The 13,070-nt window shown below is 44.0% G+C and overlaps 3 protein-coding genes across 5 annotated transcripts in view; 1 reads left to right on the plus strand and 2 right to left on the minus strand.

Annotated features, from left to right (window-relative positions):
• Positions 1-220: 220 nt before the first annotated feature.
• Positions 221-4,920, minus strand: pin1 (peptidylprolyl cis/trans isomerase, NIMA-interacting 1). Its single transcript, XM_088603440.1, has 4 exons — positions 4,773-4,920; positions 3,489-3,686; positions 2,364-2,474; positions 221-1,749 (listed from the first exon to the last, which is right to left on the minus strand). The coding sequence occupies exons 1-4, from the start codon at positions 4,828-4,830 to the stop codon at positions 1,640-1,642; spliced, it is 477 nt and encodes a 158-aa protein (XP_088459566.1). The 5' UTR covers positions 4,831-4,920; the 3' UTR covers positions 221-1,639.
• Positions 4,921-5,493: 573 nt separating this feature from the next.
• ubl5 (ubiquitin like protein 5) lies at positions 5,494-8,600 on the plus strand. Of its 2 annotated transcripts, none has more exons than XM_088603442.1 (5): positions 5,494-5,576; positions 5,994-6,063; positions 6,454-6,537; positions 6,958-6,995; positions 8,334-8,600. In XM_088603442.1, exons 2-5 carry the CDS (start codon positions 6,008-6,010, stop codon positions 8,375-8,377), a joined length of 222 nt encoding a protein of 73 aa, XP_088459568.1. In that variant the 5' UTR covers positions 5,494-5,576; positions 5,994-6,007; the 3' UTR covers positions 8,378-8,600. The 2 variants fall into 2 exon arrangements, with proteins under 2 accessions (XP_088459568.1, XP_088459567.1); XM_088603441.1 differs by having other exon boundaries at positions 5,506-5,648.
• A 1,003-nt stretch (positions 8,601-9,603) lies between these two features.
• Positions 9,604-13,070, minus strand: part of vav1 (vav guanine nucleotide exchange factor 1) — a 49,946-nt gene continuing 46,479 nt past the window's right edge. For both annotated transcript variants that reach the window (XM_088603414.1, XM_088603415.1), the window contains exons 25-27: positions 11,534-11,648; positions 10,805-10,956; positions 9,604-10,609 (exon numbers count right to left, since the gene is read on the minus strand). In XM_088603414.1, the coding sequence (XP_088459540.1) occupies positions 10,556-10,609; positions 10,805-10,956; positions 11,534-11,648 (321 nt within the window). In that variant the 3' untranslated portion in view covers positions 9,604-10,555. The remainder of the gene's footprint in view (positions 10,610-10,804; positions 10,957-11,533; positions 11,649-13,070) is intronic.

Here is a 13,070-nt window from a genome sequence, read left to right on the forward strand (position 1 = left end):
CATCATACCCAAAGAGATCAAATCTTTAGTTACAGAGAATAAAGCACTTTTTCTTAGACTTGACACAGACACTGTCCCAGGGATTGTAAAGGGTTTTAACCTATAAAGGCAGTGTCTGTGGTATTTTCTGGTGTCCAGTTTCATCCTCTGATCTTTTATAACTGGTGATAAAGTTATATAAATAAATTAAGCTAAAAACCTTAAAAATAAACTCCGGAGCTGTGATTAAAAGTCATTTTAATGGTCATGCCAAACAACCGTGAAGTATATTTTGCTATCTGCTGCGTGCATGCTGGGGAATGTAGTCCTAAGACACAATTTCTGATCCCTGACATTAAAATGACAATGCAGTAACACACAACCCCCTTCTCTTAAACACAAAAAAAATAGTTGCATATAACCTTTCTGTAAAAATCTTTTCCTCTCTGTTACACTTCTTTAGGTATTACAAAAGCAGCCTTGTTCCATCAACAGCTACTGAGTATTTCTTAAAATCTAGTGCCATTTTTTCTGAATCTTCCAGTTGTAGTCTGATATTTTTCAAGCACTTGTTGTATGAAGCCAGCTTAAATTTTTCTTTCAGTTTCTATCCTTTCTATTTTTTTCTCCTATGCACTTTATAAAAGAAGTATAGAAGAAATATGAATTATTTAAACAGGATTAAATGGTACCCAGCACTGCTAATTCCAGGTTTAAACAAGGATTTAATTGGATGACAACTAGGATCTGTGTTATAAACCTGGAACACTTCACTGGTGGTAGCACCTAAGCTTTAAAACAAAAGAAAAGAAATCCATGAGTCAGGGGTCTCCAGCTCCGGTCCAGGAGAGCCCCAGTTCTACAGAAGCCATTTACCTATGATATAGGATATTATAGGTAACCTTTTCAATCCTCAGTTTCAAAATACTTGGACCAATTTTATTGCAACCAGATTATTCTCTTCGATTAAGGAATCCCAAGATAATCTGAATACCTTAATACTCGTCAGCCTTCAAGGACCAGAGCTTCCATCATTAAATGTTCTCTGATCTAATGCCCCCACCCCCCCCAGAAAAGGCAATTCAGAACAACCCATCAGGCTTACTGGATCCAGGCTCTCAAAGGCCCAGGCTGGAGACCCCTGCCGCAAATGGTCAAGAAGCATGACAGGTGCTTAAACACAGGCACTCGGAACAAGTTGCTCCTTAGACAGAGACGCACAAGGGCACGGACACCACACAGCTGTGCCTTAAGAGACACCCCAGGACCCACACGTTGTTCATCTGCGGGCGGATGCTCCCATAATGCCACACTCCTCTGGGTTTGATCCGGTTGCAGGTTCTTGAGCCCACACACTGCGGGGAAGGGAAGGGGGGGGGGGGAGGGGTTTGCCATGCTGAGCGGCTCAGCAGTAAACAAACAGTGTGAAAATGATGTCAGAAGCAGCAGATATGGGAAGGGTTTTTTTTTCTTTGAGTGTGGGGGGGGGGGGGAGGGAATCAGGGATAGGGAGTGTGTGCTCCTTCGTTGGTTTTTTTTATCCGTTCTTATTTTACCCAGGTCAGGTGGGAGGGGGAGGGGAAGGGGGAGACGGGGGAGAGAGGTGGTGTCGGTTGTGGTTGTTATATTTGGTGGGGGGGAGAGGGGTGGGGGAGTGGTCTCATCCCGTACGCAGGATGATGTGGACCCCCGAGTCCGTGAACACCGGCCCGCTCATGTCGCCCACTTTCAGTGCGAAGGAGGCATCCTCAAACGGCTTCTGCATCTGGCCTGCAATTGCAGGGGAGAGAAATTTTTTTTTAGAAAAAAAAAAAAAGATATACGTCATTCCTAATTCTGGATCTCTATTTTTGGGGGTTCTTCGTTGATCTCATTAACAGCCCAGCACGCCAGTCGGCCAGCTGAAGAAAACGGAGGAAGGCCGATTACACGAGCTCAACACTTCCTGCCAAAATAAGGACCGGCATCACCTGTGCTCCACCGTACTCAAGTTACTGATCATCCCCACCTCCTTCTCGGGCCAAAAGCACACTTGAAAATGCGATTGTCATTACAAAGTAACATCTCTATATAGATGACTGAGCGGGGAGCTACGTCAGCTTGCTCTGGCTGCAAAGGGACAAGTAGAGCTTAACTCCGCCCTGAAAAACAGAAAGAGGAAAATGTTTTGGCTGTCAAGCCTGAAGAAGGAATTAGCCTTCACATGCTCCTACACAGACTGACTGTGAGCACAACGGTCCTTAAGGAGAAACACAAAGAATTCCTTGGTCCTAAAAGACCAAAGAGGGATCACGATCCAGCGTCACAGTTTCACTTCTCACTGAACCGCTGCACCTCTGCCGTGAGGCGTGGAGTCGGAAGGACAGCGACAGACAGGGACTCACCTCGGCCGAACGTGCCCAGGTCTCCGCCATTGCGCGCTGAGCTGCAGTCGCTGAACTGGGACGCCAGGCTCTCAAACTCCTCCTCCCCGGACTTGATCTTCTCAATGTACTCTGGGAAAGGAGAAAGAGAGGGAGAGAGTAAGACTACGAGGGGGCCTGAGGGCCTGGAGAAAGGAGAGGAAAAGCAGAGCGACCGCCTCACAAACGCCGACATCCTCAAAACGGTACATGACTATGGAGCAGCAGCGTTTTATTTGCAAGTAAAAACGTGATTTCAGGAGACATAAGTAAGAGCTGCAGAGTTAAGAACACTCAACTTACTAAATGCTCACTTGAACTCTTTGACTTAGATGTTGCCAAATACTGATATGCCTGTGCCTCCTCTTTTTTGTGCCCAGTGATTTGTCACAGTCTTGCACTCTATTCCTGGTAATTCTACTAGGATGGCTTCCTCCAGAAGATAAACAGCAGAAGGTATCAGAAGAAGAGCAACCAAATCTATTCCAGGGATTAAGGAAACGTCCGACACTGACGGGCTGAAGGAACTGTGGATGCTGCACATGGTGGTGGTGGAGGGGAGTCCCCATTACCTGTAAAGCGCTTTGAGTGGAGTGTCCAGAAAAGCGCTATATAAGTGTAAGCAATTATTATTATTAACTGAACCTTTTGAGGTCTTCAGAGAAGACCAAAAAGGAACAATACAGACTTTCAAAATCTTCAAAGGCGTCAACAAAGTCAGCCCAGCAGTGCTCTTCACATTGAACAGCGAAACCCAAACCAGGGGAAGTGCACACAAAACCAAGAACAGGAGGCACTTCTTTACCCAAAGGGTGGTGGGAGTATGGAACAAGCTGCCCTGCCGTGCTGTTGAAGCCAATTCTTCTTGGCTTCTTGCAAGAAACTGCTGGCTGAGATCCACGGATTACCGGCTACTGACAATCAAGCTAGCTAGATGGGCTGAATGCTCTCCTCCCCCCCCCCCGTTTGTAACTGTTCTTATGGCCATATTCTAACGCAGCGGGGCTCAGGACAGGAGTCAGTTTTCCTGTGTGCAGGACTCAAGAGCTGCGCATGCACATGCTCAGAGGCGGAGAGGGCCCCGAGTCTCGGGCCTGGGCTGCTCACGGTGTATGAGTTCCAGGGCCTCCTCCTTCGTCCGGGTGATGGTCTCCTGTCGCCACGACGACGGCCGGCGGGACTGGTTGTGCTTGACCAGCAGGTGGGAGCAGCGCACCTTCTCGGGCTCCCCCTTGCCATCCCCGGCCCCAGTGGGCCTCTCCCATTGGCTGGCGTTGGTGATGTGATTGAAGTAGTACACCCGACCTGCAGGGGGAGAGAGAGAACATCAGGAGTGAGCTAGAAGCCAGAAACCAATGAAAATAAGACTACTAAAAAAAAAAAAAGATATGAGGGCAGCCTCATAAAAAAAAGGAAGAAATACTTTTCATAAAGGGCATTCCAAGTATTGAACACACTCCCATACAGCTTTATAAAAATTAAAAGCTTCCAGGGTGCCCTAACACAACGACTGCGTGTAATTGTATTGTACACATCAGTAACGAGCTCCCAGTCAAGAGGAGTCATAGCTAATGGACCGGACCTGGACCGGACCGAGTGATGTCTTCTTCCTCAAACTGTATTTTGATTACACTGAGTTTGTCTCCCCAATTCGGAAAGCAGGTGACTCGACTGTCTGGAAGCCAAGAGGGATTATCCCGCACGTCCATTGCGGTCCCATTGCTGCCGTGACGCAGAAGACGAATCCGTCAAAACAAACACAGAAACCGAAGGATGTGCTACGCCCGACGGAAGGTCATTTCCGTCAACAAACCTTCGAATCGATCTTATGAGCCTGTTTATTAAGGGAAAAAAACCGGACAGGAGACTGACTGGGCCTGGACGTTTGAAGGAGTGGGCGTTTTGGGCGATTTATAACCCCCGCCCCCCTCCTCCCCGTTTTCAAAACGTTTCCTTTTTCTTATGTATTCATTTTAAAAATGTGCTTAAACGCAAAACCACAGACGCGTATTTCCCCGTCAATGAAGGCTTGGCACAATTTTAAACCCTCTTTCGGCAAAGGCGCAAAAAAGAAGCTCTGCACCGTTGCATTCTAAGCAGCTCACTCGCAACGCATTAAAAACACGAAACTATCTCCTGCACCCCACAGTGCGTGTGAACAAACATTTTGCACGGCGGGGAAATTAAAAAAATATTATTTGCAGCCTTACTTAACAATTTTAATTGTGATCAGAGTCTGCTCTTCGGGGTCCGAATGCTAGCGCATAACGGACTTTTTTTTTAATAAATAAAAAAGTTTACAATTTGGGAGCGCCCAGGGTTAAAAAAAAACAACAAAAAGATTTCCGCCCCTTTGTTATTATAATCTCGGTGAGCCTGGGTTTCATTTACCTGAACTGCGGCTCATTCGCTTCTCCCACCCCGCAGGTAAATTCTCGTCGTCTGCCATTTTCTCTGCGCACACCAGAGGCCAACTCCCCCTCCTCTCACACAAACTACTTTTATAACTGGCCGCCTCGAAAGTGACGGGCAGCTTTTCCTACTACCCTATTCGACAACACGAATAGTCGGGGCCAGTAAGGGCCGTCACTATTTGGTCTCCCAGAAAAAAAAAGCCCGCGTCCGCAATGAATACAAACTACAAAAAAAACTACTGCATTGTGTTGTTCGCATTGCAAATAACTGGTGGTGCCGGTGCATATCTACTGGTGTATTGCCTTAAATATGCAATTTCTACGGCTTGCTTTTTACAATTAGTTAATTTATCTAAATACTAATAAAATTAATTAATAATAGTTGTATGTCGCGGTCTTTATCTGATTTTGGAAACAACAATACTGCCGAAAATGTAGTTATGGACATGAAGGTTTTTAAGAGAAAGACACTAAAATGAAGCTGTGTCTGTGTGTCCGCCATGTTGGCTTCCAACTCGATACATTTTAGCATCTGATGGACGTTACATGACGGAGCCAAAATGGCGTTAATTGCAATTTACCCGCAAAACGAGATGTAATTCACGTTAATCTAATACACTTTACGGCAGAAAATTAACATTCTCAAATCCCCGCCTTTCAGGATTAAAAGAACACAGGGATTGGCTAAAATATACATCTGTCAGATTCCGAAAGTAGTCTATCATTGGTTAATGTCCTTTCCTTTTCCGTTTTAGAGCGGGTATCCTTCCTGTCAGTGTTGGTATGGTATTGTTATTTTTTTCGGTGGGCGAAGAGAAGTGTATTATTTAAAGTGGATTAGTTGAAACAAAAGGTAGATCTATTTTATCGCGATCTTTACAAAGTGCTGTCATTTTACAGTGTGTTCAGGACATTCCATAGCTAAGGAAAGTCTCATTTAAGATGTTCGTGCGACAGCATTGTGCCGTAAAGTAAATAAACGTGCAGGTAAATTAATGTTGTCTCTAATTCAGATAGCGTCGAGGAGGGGGTGATTAGATCGTGCATGACTGCAGCAGTTTCATTCTCATAGGGATCGGCATTGCGGCACAAGAAGAGTTGTGTCGGCAAATAACATTCGTGTAGCTGTAGGAACTACAAGCGTGTCTGTGCCATGATCCCAGCTGCGACTGTAAGCGCTCTGCGTCTTTATTTCCAGGTTCCGGTCTCGCAATGATTGAAGTGGTGTGTAACGACCGTCTGGGCAAGAAGGTCAGGGTGAAGTGCAAGTATCCTTGATGGCAGTAATTGCGTTAAAACAAGTGTCTCAAAACTAAAAACAAACGCTGACTGCACCATTTGTGCCTCCACTGTGAAAGCTCGGTGTCCTAACGCCGTTCAGTAAAAGCTAGCTTCCTCACCTGGAATACAATAATATATGTGATCTATCTAAAGAAAGTTTTATTTTTAGTTACCGCTTCAGTCTTGATGTTGTTCTTTCCTCTTCGGTTAATGAAACCAGTCTGTTTTTCCTTCAACCAACTTTTCCTCTTCCAACTGTCATATTTGCTGGTCACTAGTTTAAGAGAAGTTGTTTCTAGAGGAGGTTTGACTAAAAAGCTTATTCAGACGAGGCTTTCTGTCCAGTTCTGAAGTTTCCACTTAACTCCTGCGCCCAGCCCTGACGACACGATCGGAGACTTGAAGAAGTTGATAGCTGCTCAGACTGGTACCAGGTGGGATAAAATCGTCTTGAAGAAATGGTGAGGATGCTTTGAATACCGAACTGCAAAAAGCTGTTTTAATGTGTACCTTTAGGGCATTTGTGTGTGTATCTCAAGGATAAAGTGGTCTAGATTGGTAAATTGACAAGTACTTATTTTTCCTTTCTGCAGAAAAAACAGGTAATTCTGTCACAGGGGACTGCAGTACGGGATTTTGGCGAAACCTGTAAAGATTACAGATTAGTAGTGAACACCTTATGCCTTTGTTCCCTATCAATACAGTTGGAATGTCCAAGACATGTAAAATAATGTTAGCTTTCTTTCATTTAGTGTAAGAAGCATATTAAATGTTTTGAAGGATGTCTTTTTTTTTTTTTTTCACCCAGTGGCATTTTCAATGCTTTGTTTCACAACTGAAAACATTTTTAATCCTGTCTCTTAAATTCTGTGTCATTGCAGGTACACTATATTCAAGGACCATGTATCACTAGGAGACTGTATCCTTTTTTTTAATCGTTTGGTTTGAATGTATAAAGTAAAGGTATATCAATCAGGCTTAAGATGAGCCTCCCTGTTCTGAATAATTCCTTGCACTTTTCTGGACACTCCACTTAATGTTTAAGTATTGGGGACTCCCCTCCACCACCACCACCACCAGTGTGCAGCCCCACCTGGATGATGTGACAGCAGCTATAGCGTGTCAGTACACTCACCACACATAGCTATCAGTGGGGAGGAGAACAGAGTGATGAAGCCAGTTCAGGCATGGGGATTATTAGGAGGCCATGATTGGTAAAGGAGGAATTCTGGCCAGGACACCAGGGTAACACCCTTAAACGTTTCGAGAAACGCCCTGGGATTTTTAATGACCACCGAGTCAGTACCTCAGTTTTATGTCCCATCCGAAGGATGGTGTCTTTTTACATTACAGTGTCCCTGTCACTATACTGGGGCATTAAGACCCTCACAGACTGCAGGGTGAGCGTCCCCTGCTGGCCTCTCTAATACCTATTCCAGCAGAAACCTTAGTTTCACATGCAGGTACTGACCAGGCTCACACCTGCTTAGCTTTAGTGGTTTGCCAGTTGTGAGTTGCATGGTGATATGGCTGCTGGCATAATCCATTGCCCCAGTTTGCTGAACTAAATACATACAGCTGGCATCAGCATTTGGTGATGAATTTCTGCAGTAAAAGTGGCAAAACTATTATGTATCCCATTGAGATCAAATGCAAAGTAACTGTTATGGAATTGATTGGTTTAATCGAGTGATGGTTGTGCAGGCAGGGCAGGCTGGGTTCTTGCATTTTGAAAGGTGCTTTTGCTTGCTTAATGAACACAGGCTGTTTAGACTGGTGAGCAGGAGATCCTAGGAAACCAGGAACCTGTAAAACTTCAGCCCAATTTGCAGCACAAACTGCACGTGACCATGTCAGTTTTGTGAAGCTTGCACACATCTGTGATTTCAGACATCAGCATTGGCACCTTGTGTCTTAAATGAATTATCCAGAGCATCCCAATCAAGACTCCTGAGTGCCAGGCTCTGGGATGAGAAAATGTTCAGTAAGGTTATTTAACAACCTTTGGATTTGACAGGTTGATTAACAGTTTCTGTTGCGGGTTGTGAATACTTACTGTACATTAAACTAATTTAGTTGCAAAACATGACTGGGGATTTGCAAAGACTTATCAGATTTTTCCTTTGATCCATTGTGCAGCCTGTGATTCAACCTCCATTCTGTTATAGTAGTAGTGTTTTGGTTCTAAGCATGTAAGCAGCAGAGCCCCATCAAGGGCATAATGTGCTTTTTTCCTTAATTTTGCTTCTCTAAACAGATGAAATCCATGATGGAATGAACCTGGAGCTGTATTACCAGTAGACGTACTGAGCCACAAATTGCTTTAGGGAAAATTCCTCAGTCCTTGCTGAACTCACAGATGTAAACCCTTTCTGAACATGCAAGTTTGTATTGAAGCAGCAAAGATACATTTTTTTCCATTGTTAATGATTAGGAAGTAAATTGTTTCAACATCAGGCTTTTGTTCTGCTAAATATTTTGTTTTGATATTGTTTTAAAAATAAAATCTGGTATTTATATACAACATGGTCTTTATGGACTTGGTTTGTCTGATGTGCTGGGCAGTGTTATTTAGTGGTTTTGTTCCAGCTAAGCTCTGCATATCTTAATTAGAAAGCATTAACATGGTTTTGAGATTTTAAGTCTACCTATAAAACCTGCAAAGGAGTACTGGGTAAGCTTCTGGACCTATAATTGACAGGCTGGGTTCAGGTCTCTATTGCAGACACTGCTAAAGTGAGGTACTTCACCTCAGCTGTATAAGTGGGGACCAGCATCACAATGTGGGTTACTTAGTCTATTCAATGCTACAGGAATTGCAAAAGTAAGGCTGAGCTCCGTCCCAATGAAACGCTGTGTTGGAGTATGGACTTTACCTACTGTATTATAAAACCTGCAGAAGTACATCTTGCTAGAATCAGGGCTGTAGACTCTGGAACTATTCCATATCTCAGGGGTTCCTAACCCCACCTTTAGCTAACAAACTGCTTAACTCTAAACTGCACTTTTATTTTACTCAAAAGTTGGGTTTCTTGTTACAAAGCAGCCTCTCAACATGTTTAGGAATCAAAAACAAGTTCAGTTGTGGAAAGGAGCGTAGCTGGAACAAACATCAGAAAGCATGGGGGGGGAGGGGGTTCCCAGGAACAGGTTTGGGGACCCCATCCATTTCTCTATTCTCTAAGTGGTAAGCACATAGCCCACTGAAAGGAAAGTGAAGATGAACCCAAATGCATCTCTGGCCTGTTTTCCACACAGGCAGACTCCTGGGTTCGTCTGACACTCTTGTAAATACAGGCTGGCCTCATGGTTCACAGAAACTTTAGACATGGAAGCTGATTGAAACATCTGGCATTATATTTCTAGAAATATAGTGAAATATGTTTTCTGTGGCAAAGGAGTTGCAGGAAGCTGTGCCAATTTTATCATCTTAAATATCAGAATTACAAAATCTGCTCCTGTAATACAACCTGATTAATGAGTGCTACATATACTGTTCCTATCAATCACAGACCTTTAAATAAATATAAGGGGAAAACAAATGCATCATTTATTCAATAAGGACATTACATTCACTATACGTGTGCATTATTTTTCTCAAACGGTGTATCAAGACACAAACCAAGAAACTGAGCACAAATTTGGCGACACAGAACAGTCTTCTGGAAATCAGACTAACAATGAGAGGAGATGAGCAATGAATTTCCCACGCTACGCAACCTGCCCCTGCTTTTCCTGAGTAGGCAGAAATCTGACAGTTCCCTGAAGTTTCAAGCAAAAACTGTTCCCGTAAGTCACAGTCGTAACTGGAAAACGCTGACAGCAGCCACATTTCCTCAACTGGGGCAAAAAAGAAGAAGTTGCAGGTAGCTCCTCCTTCATCATCAATGGGGCAGCACTCTTCACAGCTTTCTACACATGCTTGCTTATGAAATTCACTGTTGCATCACCAGAGTTGCTACTGATCAGAAAAGCTGCAGGTGGCAGCTCTAGTGAAGGCAGAGATTTGCCCAAAGTACTTAAAGGTTTAGCACCAGCTTTGACGTCCATTGTTTTATTTACGTTAGCACTGGGATCATTTTCTCATCGGGATGCCAGCAAAATTTTGGTACTACAATCACCGCCACAGCCAAGCAGGATTGGAAGGCAACAAGAAACAAAGCCAACCAAATAAAAAGGCTAAAATAAGACCATCGAAAAGTCCCCCCATGAAGGGCGCAGGGTCTGGGCTTTTCTCGAAAGACAAAACAAAAAGAAAATCAAATAAATAAGAGGCTGGGGAATGCCCGGGGGACAGTGTGGCTGTGCGGCTCCACTGGTGGGCGATGCTGGGAGTCAAGGCCCATACTGCCCCCCCCCCCAGCCCCACCCCCAGTGTGGGTCCACTCAGTGCTTATATGAAGAGTCAGCGTGCCCCTGGATCGGCCACCCATCTGCACTTTATCTCAGGTTGTCAGGAATGTCAACGACGCCTGTCTGTCAGCAATAGTCGGAGTAATCCTCTTCTACGTAGTTGGCTGGGAACAGGCCAACCTGAGTGAAGAAAAAAAAAATTAAAGTCTGGTACTGCTGCCGTGGCCATCCTCCTTTGTGTTAAGGTTTGGTCTCTTGTCAAGAAACAGGATTTGGAAAGAAGAAAAGGTAAAGAACAAGAACAAGGAAGAGGGAAATACAGGAAGAAAGTGAATGACAAAAGGAAGAAATAAAGTCAAGAGTGGTCATTCTTACCCTTCCGTACACCTCTCCTTTCCACCAGCCACTGGTGGCTTTCTTGGAGATGATCTTGATAATGTCTCCCTCCCTCAGAGACAGCTCAGTACGGTCCCGTGCTGAGAAGTCATAACGGGCTCTGGCAGTGCCGAAGTACTTCACACTGCCACCTGAAACACACAGCACAAGGGTGGAACCCACAATGTGCTCACAGCCCATAGCACTTAATCCACAAAGAGCATACAACATGTAGCACTTGTAATGGCACAGTGACACTTCGAACATGGTGTGCTCACAACAGAATACACAAAATACATGTGCACACAACACATGGCACTAAATGCAAAATGAGCTACGTGACTACTCAATTCACAGTGCACAGAACACGTGATTCTCAATACACATTGCAGTAAAAATCACACTCCTTATTTACACAGATTTACTCAGATAAATATCTATATATAGGTGTACAGTATATTTAAATACAATACAGCACATCACAAACTGTACTGATGAAACACAAAAATAAGGATTTCTTTCATCTGTGCACATCAGGGCAATTTCTCTCAGAATTAGGTACTGAGCACAAAATATCCAGCTCTTTTAGAACAAGAACCAGCACAATCAGGAAGGCCTCAAGCTCTTTGCAAAGGTGAGGGGTTTATTCCATCAATTCCTGGAATCTTCTGAGACAAGAGGGCCTAGCAGGGAGGAAGGAAGTGGGGGTGGAGGAGGACAGGTACCCACCTGGAGAGGGCGTGACACAGCTGTGCTCAGGTTCCTGGAAGGGAAATTGTAAGGTGGTATCCAGGTTCTTAAAGTACTCCTTCAGCGAGTTGTGCTTATAGAACTCCACCAGTTCCTGTAGGAAAAGAAGACAAAGCTCTAGATCTGCAATTCCAAGCCTGAAGTCCTGAGAAAGCTGTTCTCTTGAAAATTAGCACCACTCCGTTGAGTTAACCTGACCAGCATGGGCCATGCCAGGTTCCACAACAGGACTGCACACAGGTGATTGAAATGATCTGAGCCCAATTTGCAATGTGACCTACAACACCTGATGTGACATACTGTATACTGTGATGTGATCACTGTATCAATCCACCCATTTTCTAACCGCTTTTTCCAATTCGGGGTTGTGGTTGAGTTGGAACCAATCCCAACAAGCAACAAGCACAAGGCAGGCTACACAAGCCTGTACAGGATGCCTGTCCATCACAGGACAGACACACACACTCACTCCAGGGCCAATTTTCCCAGAAGCAAATTAACCTGCCAGTATATTTTTGGACTATGGGAGAAATCCCACAAAGACATGGGGAGAACATACTATAACAAATGGGGAGGGTACGAAAATTAGAGAATAACGGGAATGGACCAATCGGTAATGATTGTAAGGATTTCTCCAAGATTATACAGTACCCGAGAGGCACGTGAATTCTTTATTCTCTGGCATAACGTTGGTGAAAAGAGTTCAGAGAAGAATTCAGGCAAACTTGGCAAACAAATGTTTATTTATAGTGACAATGCAAACACTACACTACACACAACATAAATATACAACACACACATTTCCCTATGTCCATGACAAGTTTACAGACATGACGTTTCAGAGACGTATGTCTAGACCACCAGGGAAAACCCCAGACTGCTACCAAGTATTCATCTTATGCCTACAGAGGTCACAAGAAGACATAAGGTGCCTTCTAAACTAATAGATTACAACCTATGATTAAATCTCTCTCTAACCCAGATGACACACATGTAATGAGAGCCTATTTCCCTACTGAAATGCACCCACTAAGCAGGAGAGGCAGTTTTAAAATGAGGGTTTCTCCACTCCAGAGCTCCAAGCTACAGAATAGCAAGATCTCTTTAGCAAGACTCAAATACTTAGCTCTAATAGTCTTCTCGGATGATCTTCAACAAGGATCTCTAGCCAAGATTGTAGTTTCGTCTCCTCCTGTCTCCTCTTTCTGTTGTGGTCTGACCTTTTTTCCCCCTTCTATCTCTTGTCTTGATCTGATATAATATGGAGTCTTTCTGGACTGTTAATTGACACTTAATCTTTTACCCAGAACTTAATGGACTAACACAAGCCAAGGTGAACGTTATGGTTGCTATGATCCCCTTTACATCCTCTTTGCTTTGAAGCTTGAAATGTTTACACTGCCAGGTGTTACACAATTTATCTAGATTCTTCAAGACACTTCCTAGACAACTTAACCCATTGCTGTAACAATGCAAACTCCATGTAAACAGCACCTCAGGTCCAGAATTGTCCCAA

The sequence above is a fragment of the Lepisosteus platostomus genome, chromosome 13, assembly GCF_059453375.1.
Source record: "Lepisosteus platostomus isolate fLepPlt1 chromosome 13, fLepPlt1.hap1, whole genome shotgun sequence".
Lineage (NCBI taxonomy): Eukaryota > Metazoa > Chordata > Actinopteri > Semionotiformes > Lepisosteidae > Lepisosteus > Lepisosteus platostomus.

Bases quoted from the DNA above. Each gene is read 5' to 3' on its own strand.
- pin1 (XM_088603440.1), bottom strand. From the start codon at position 4,830: ATGGCAGACGACGAGAATTTACCTGCGGGGTGGGAGAAGCGAATGAGC. The intron at 2,475-3,488 runs GTGAGCAGCCCA...CTCCTTTCCCAG, and splicing joins GGCCCTGGAACTCATACACC to AGTACATTGAGAAGATCAAG. The intron at 1,750-2,363 runs GTGAGTCCCTGT...CTGCAATTGCAG, and splicing joins CCTGGGCACGTTCGGCCGAG to GCCAGATGCAGAAGCCGTTT.
- ubl5 (XM_088603442.1), top strand. From the start codon at position 6,008: ATGATTGAAGTGGTGTGTAACGACCGTCTGGGCAAGAAGGTCAGGGTG. The intron at 6,538-6,957 runs GTGAGGATGCTT...GTGTCATTGCAG, and splicing joins AAAATCGTCTTGAAGAAATG to GTACACTATATTCAAGGACC. The intron at 6,996-8,333 runs GTATCCTTTTTT...TTCTCTAAACAG, and splicing joins CCATGTATCACTAGGAGACT to ATGAAATCCATGATGGAATG.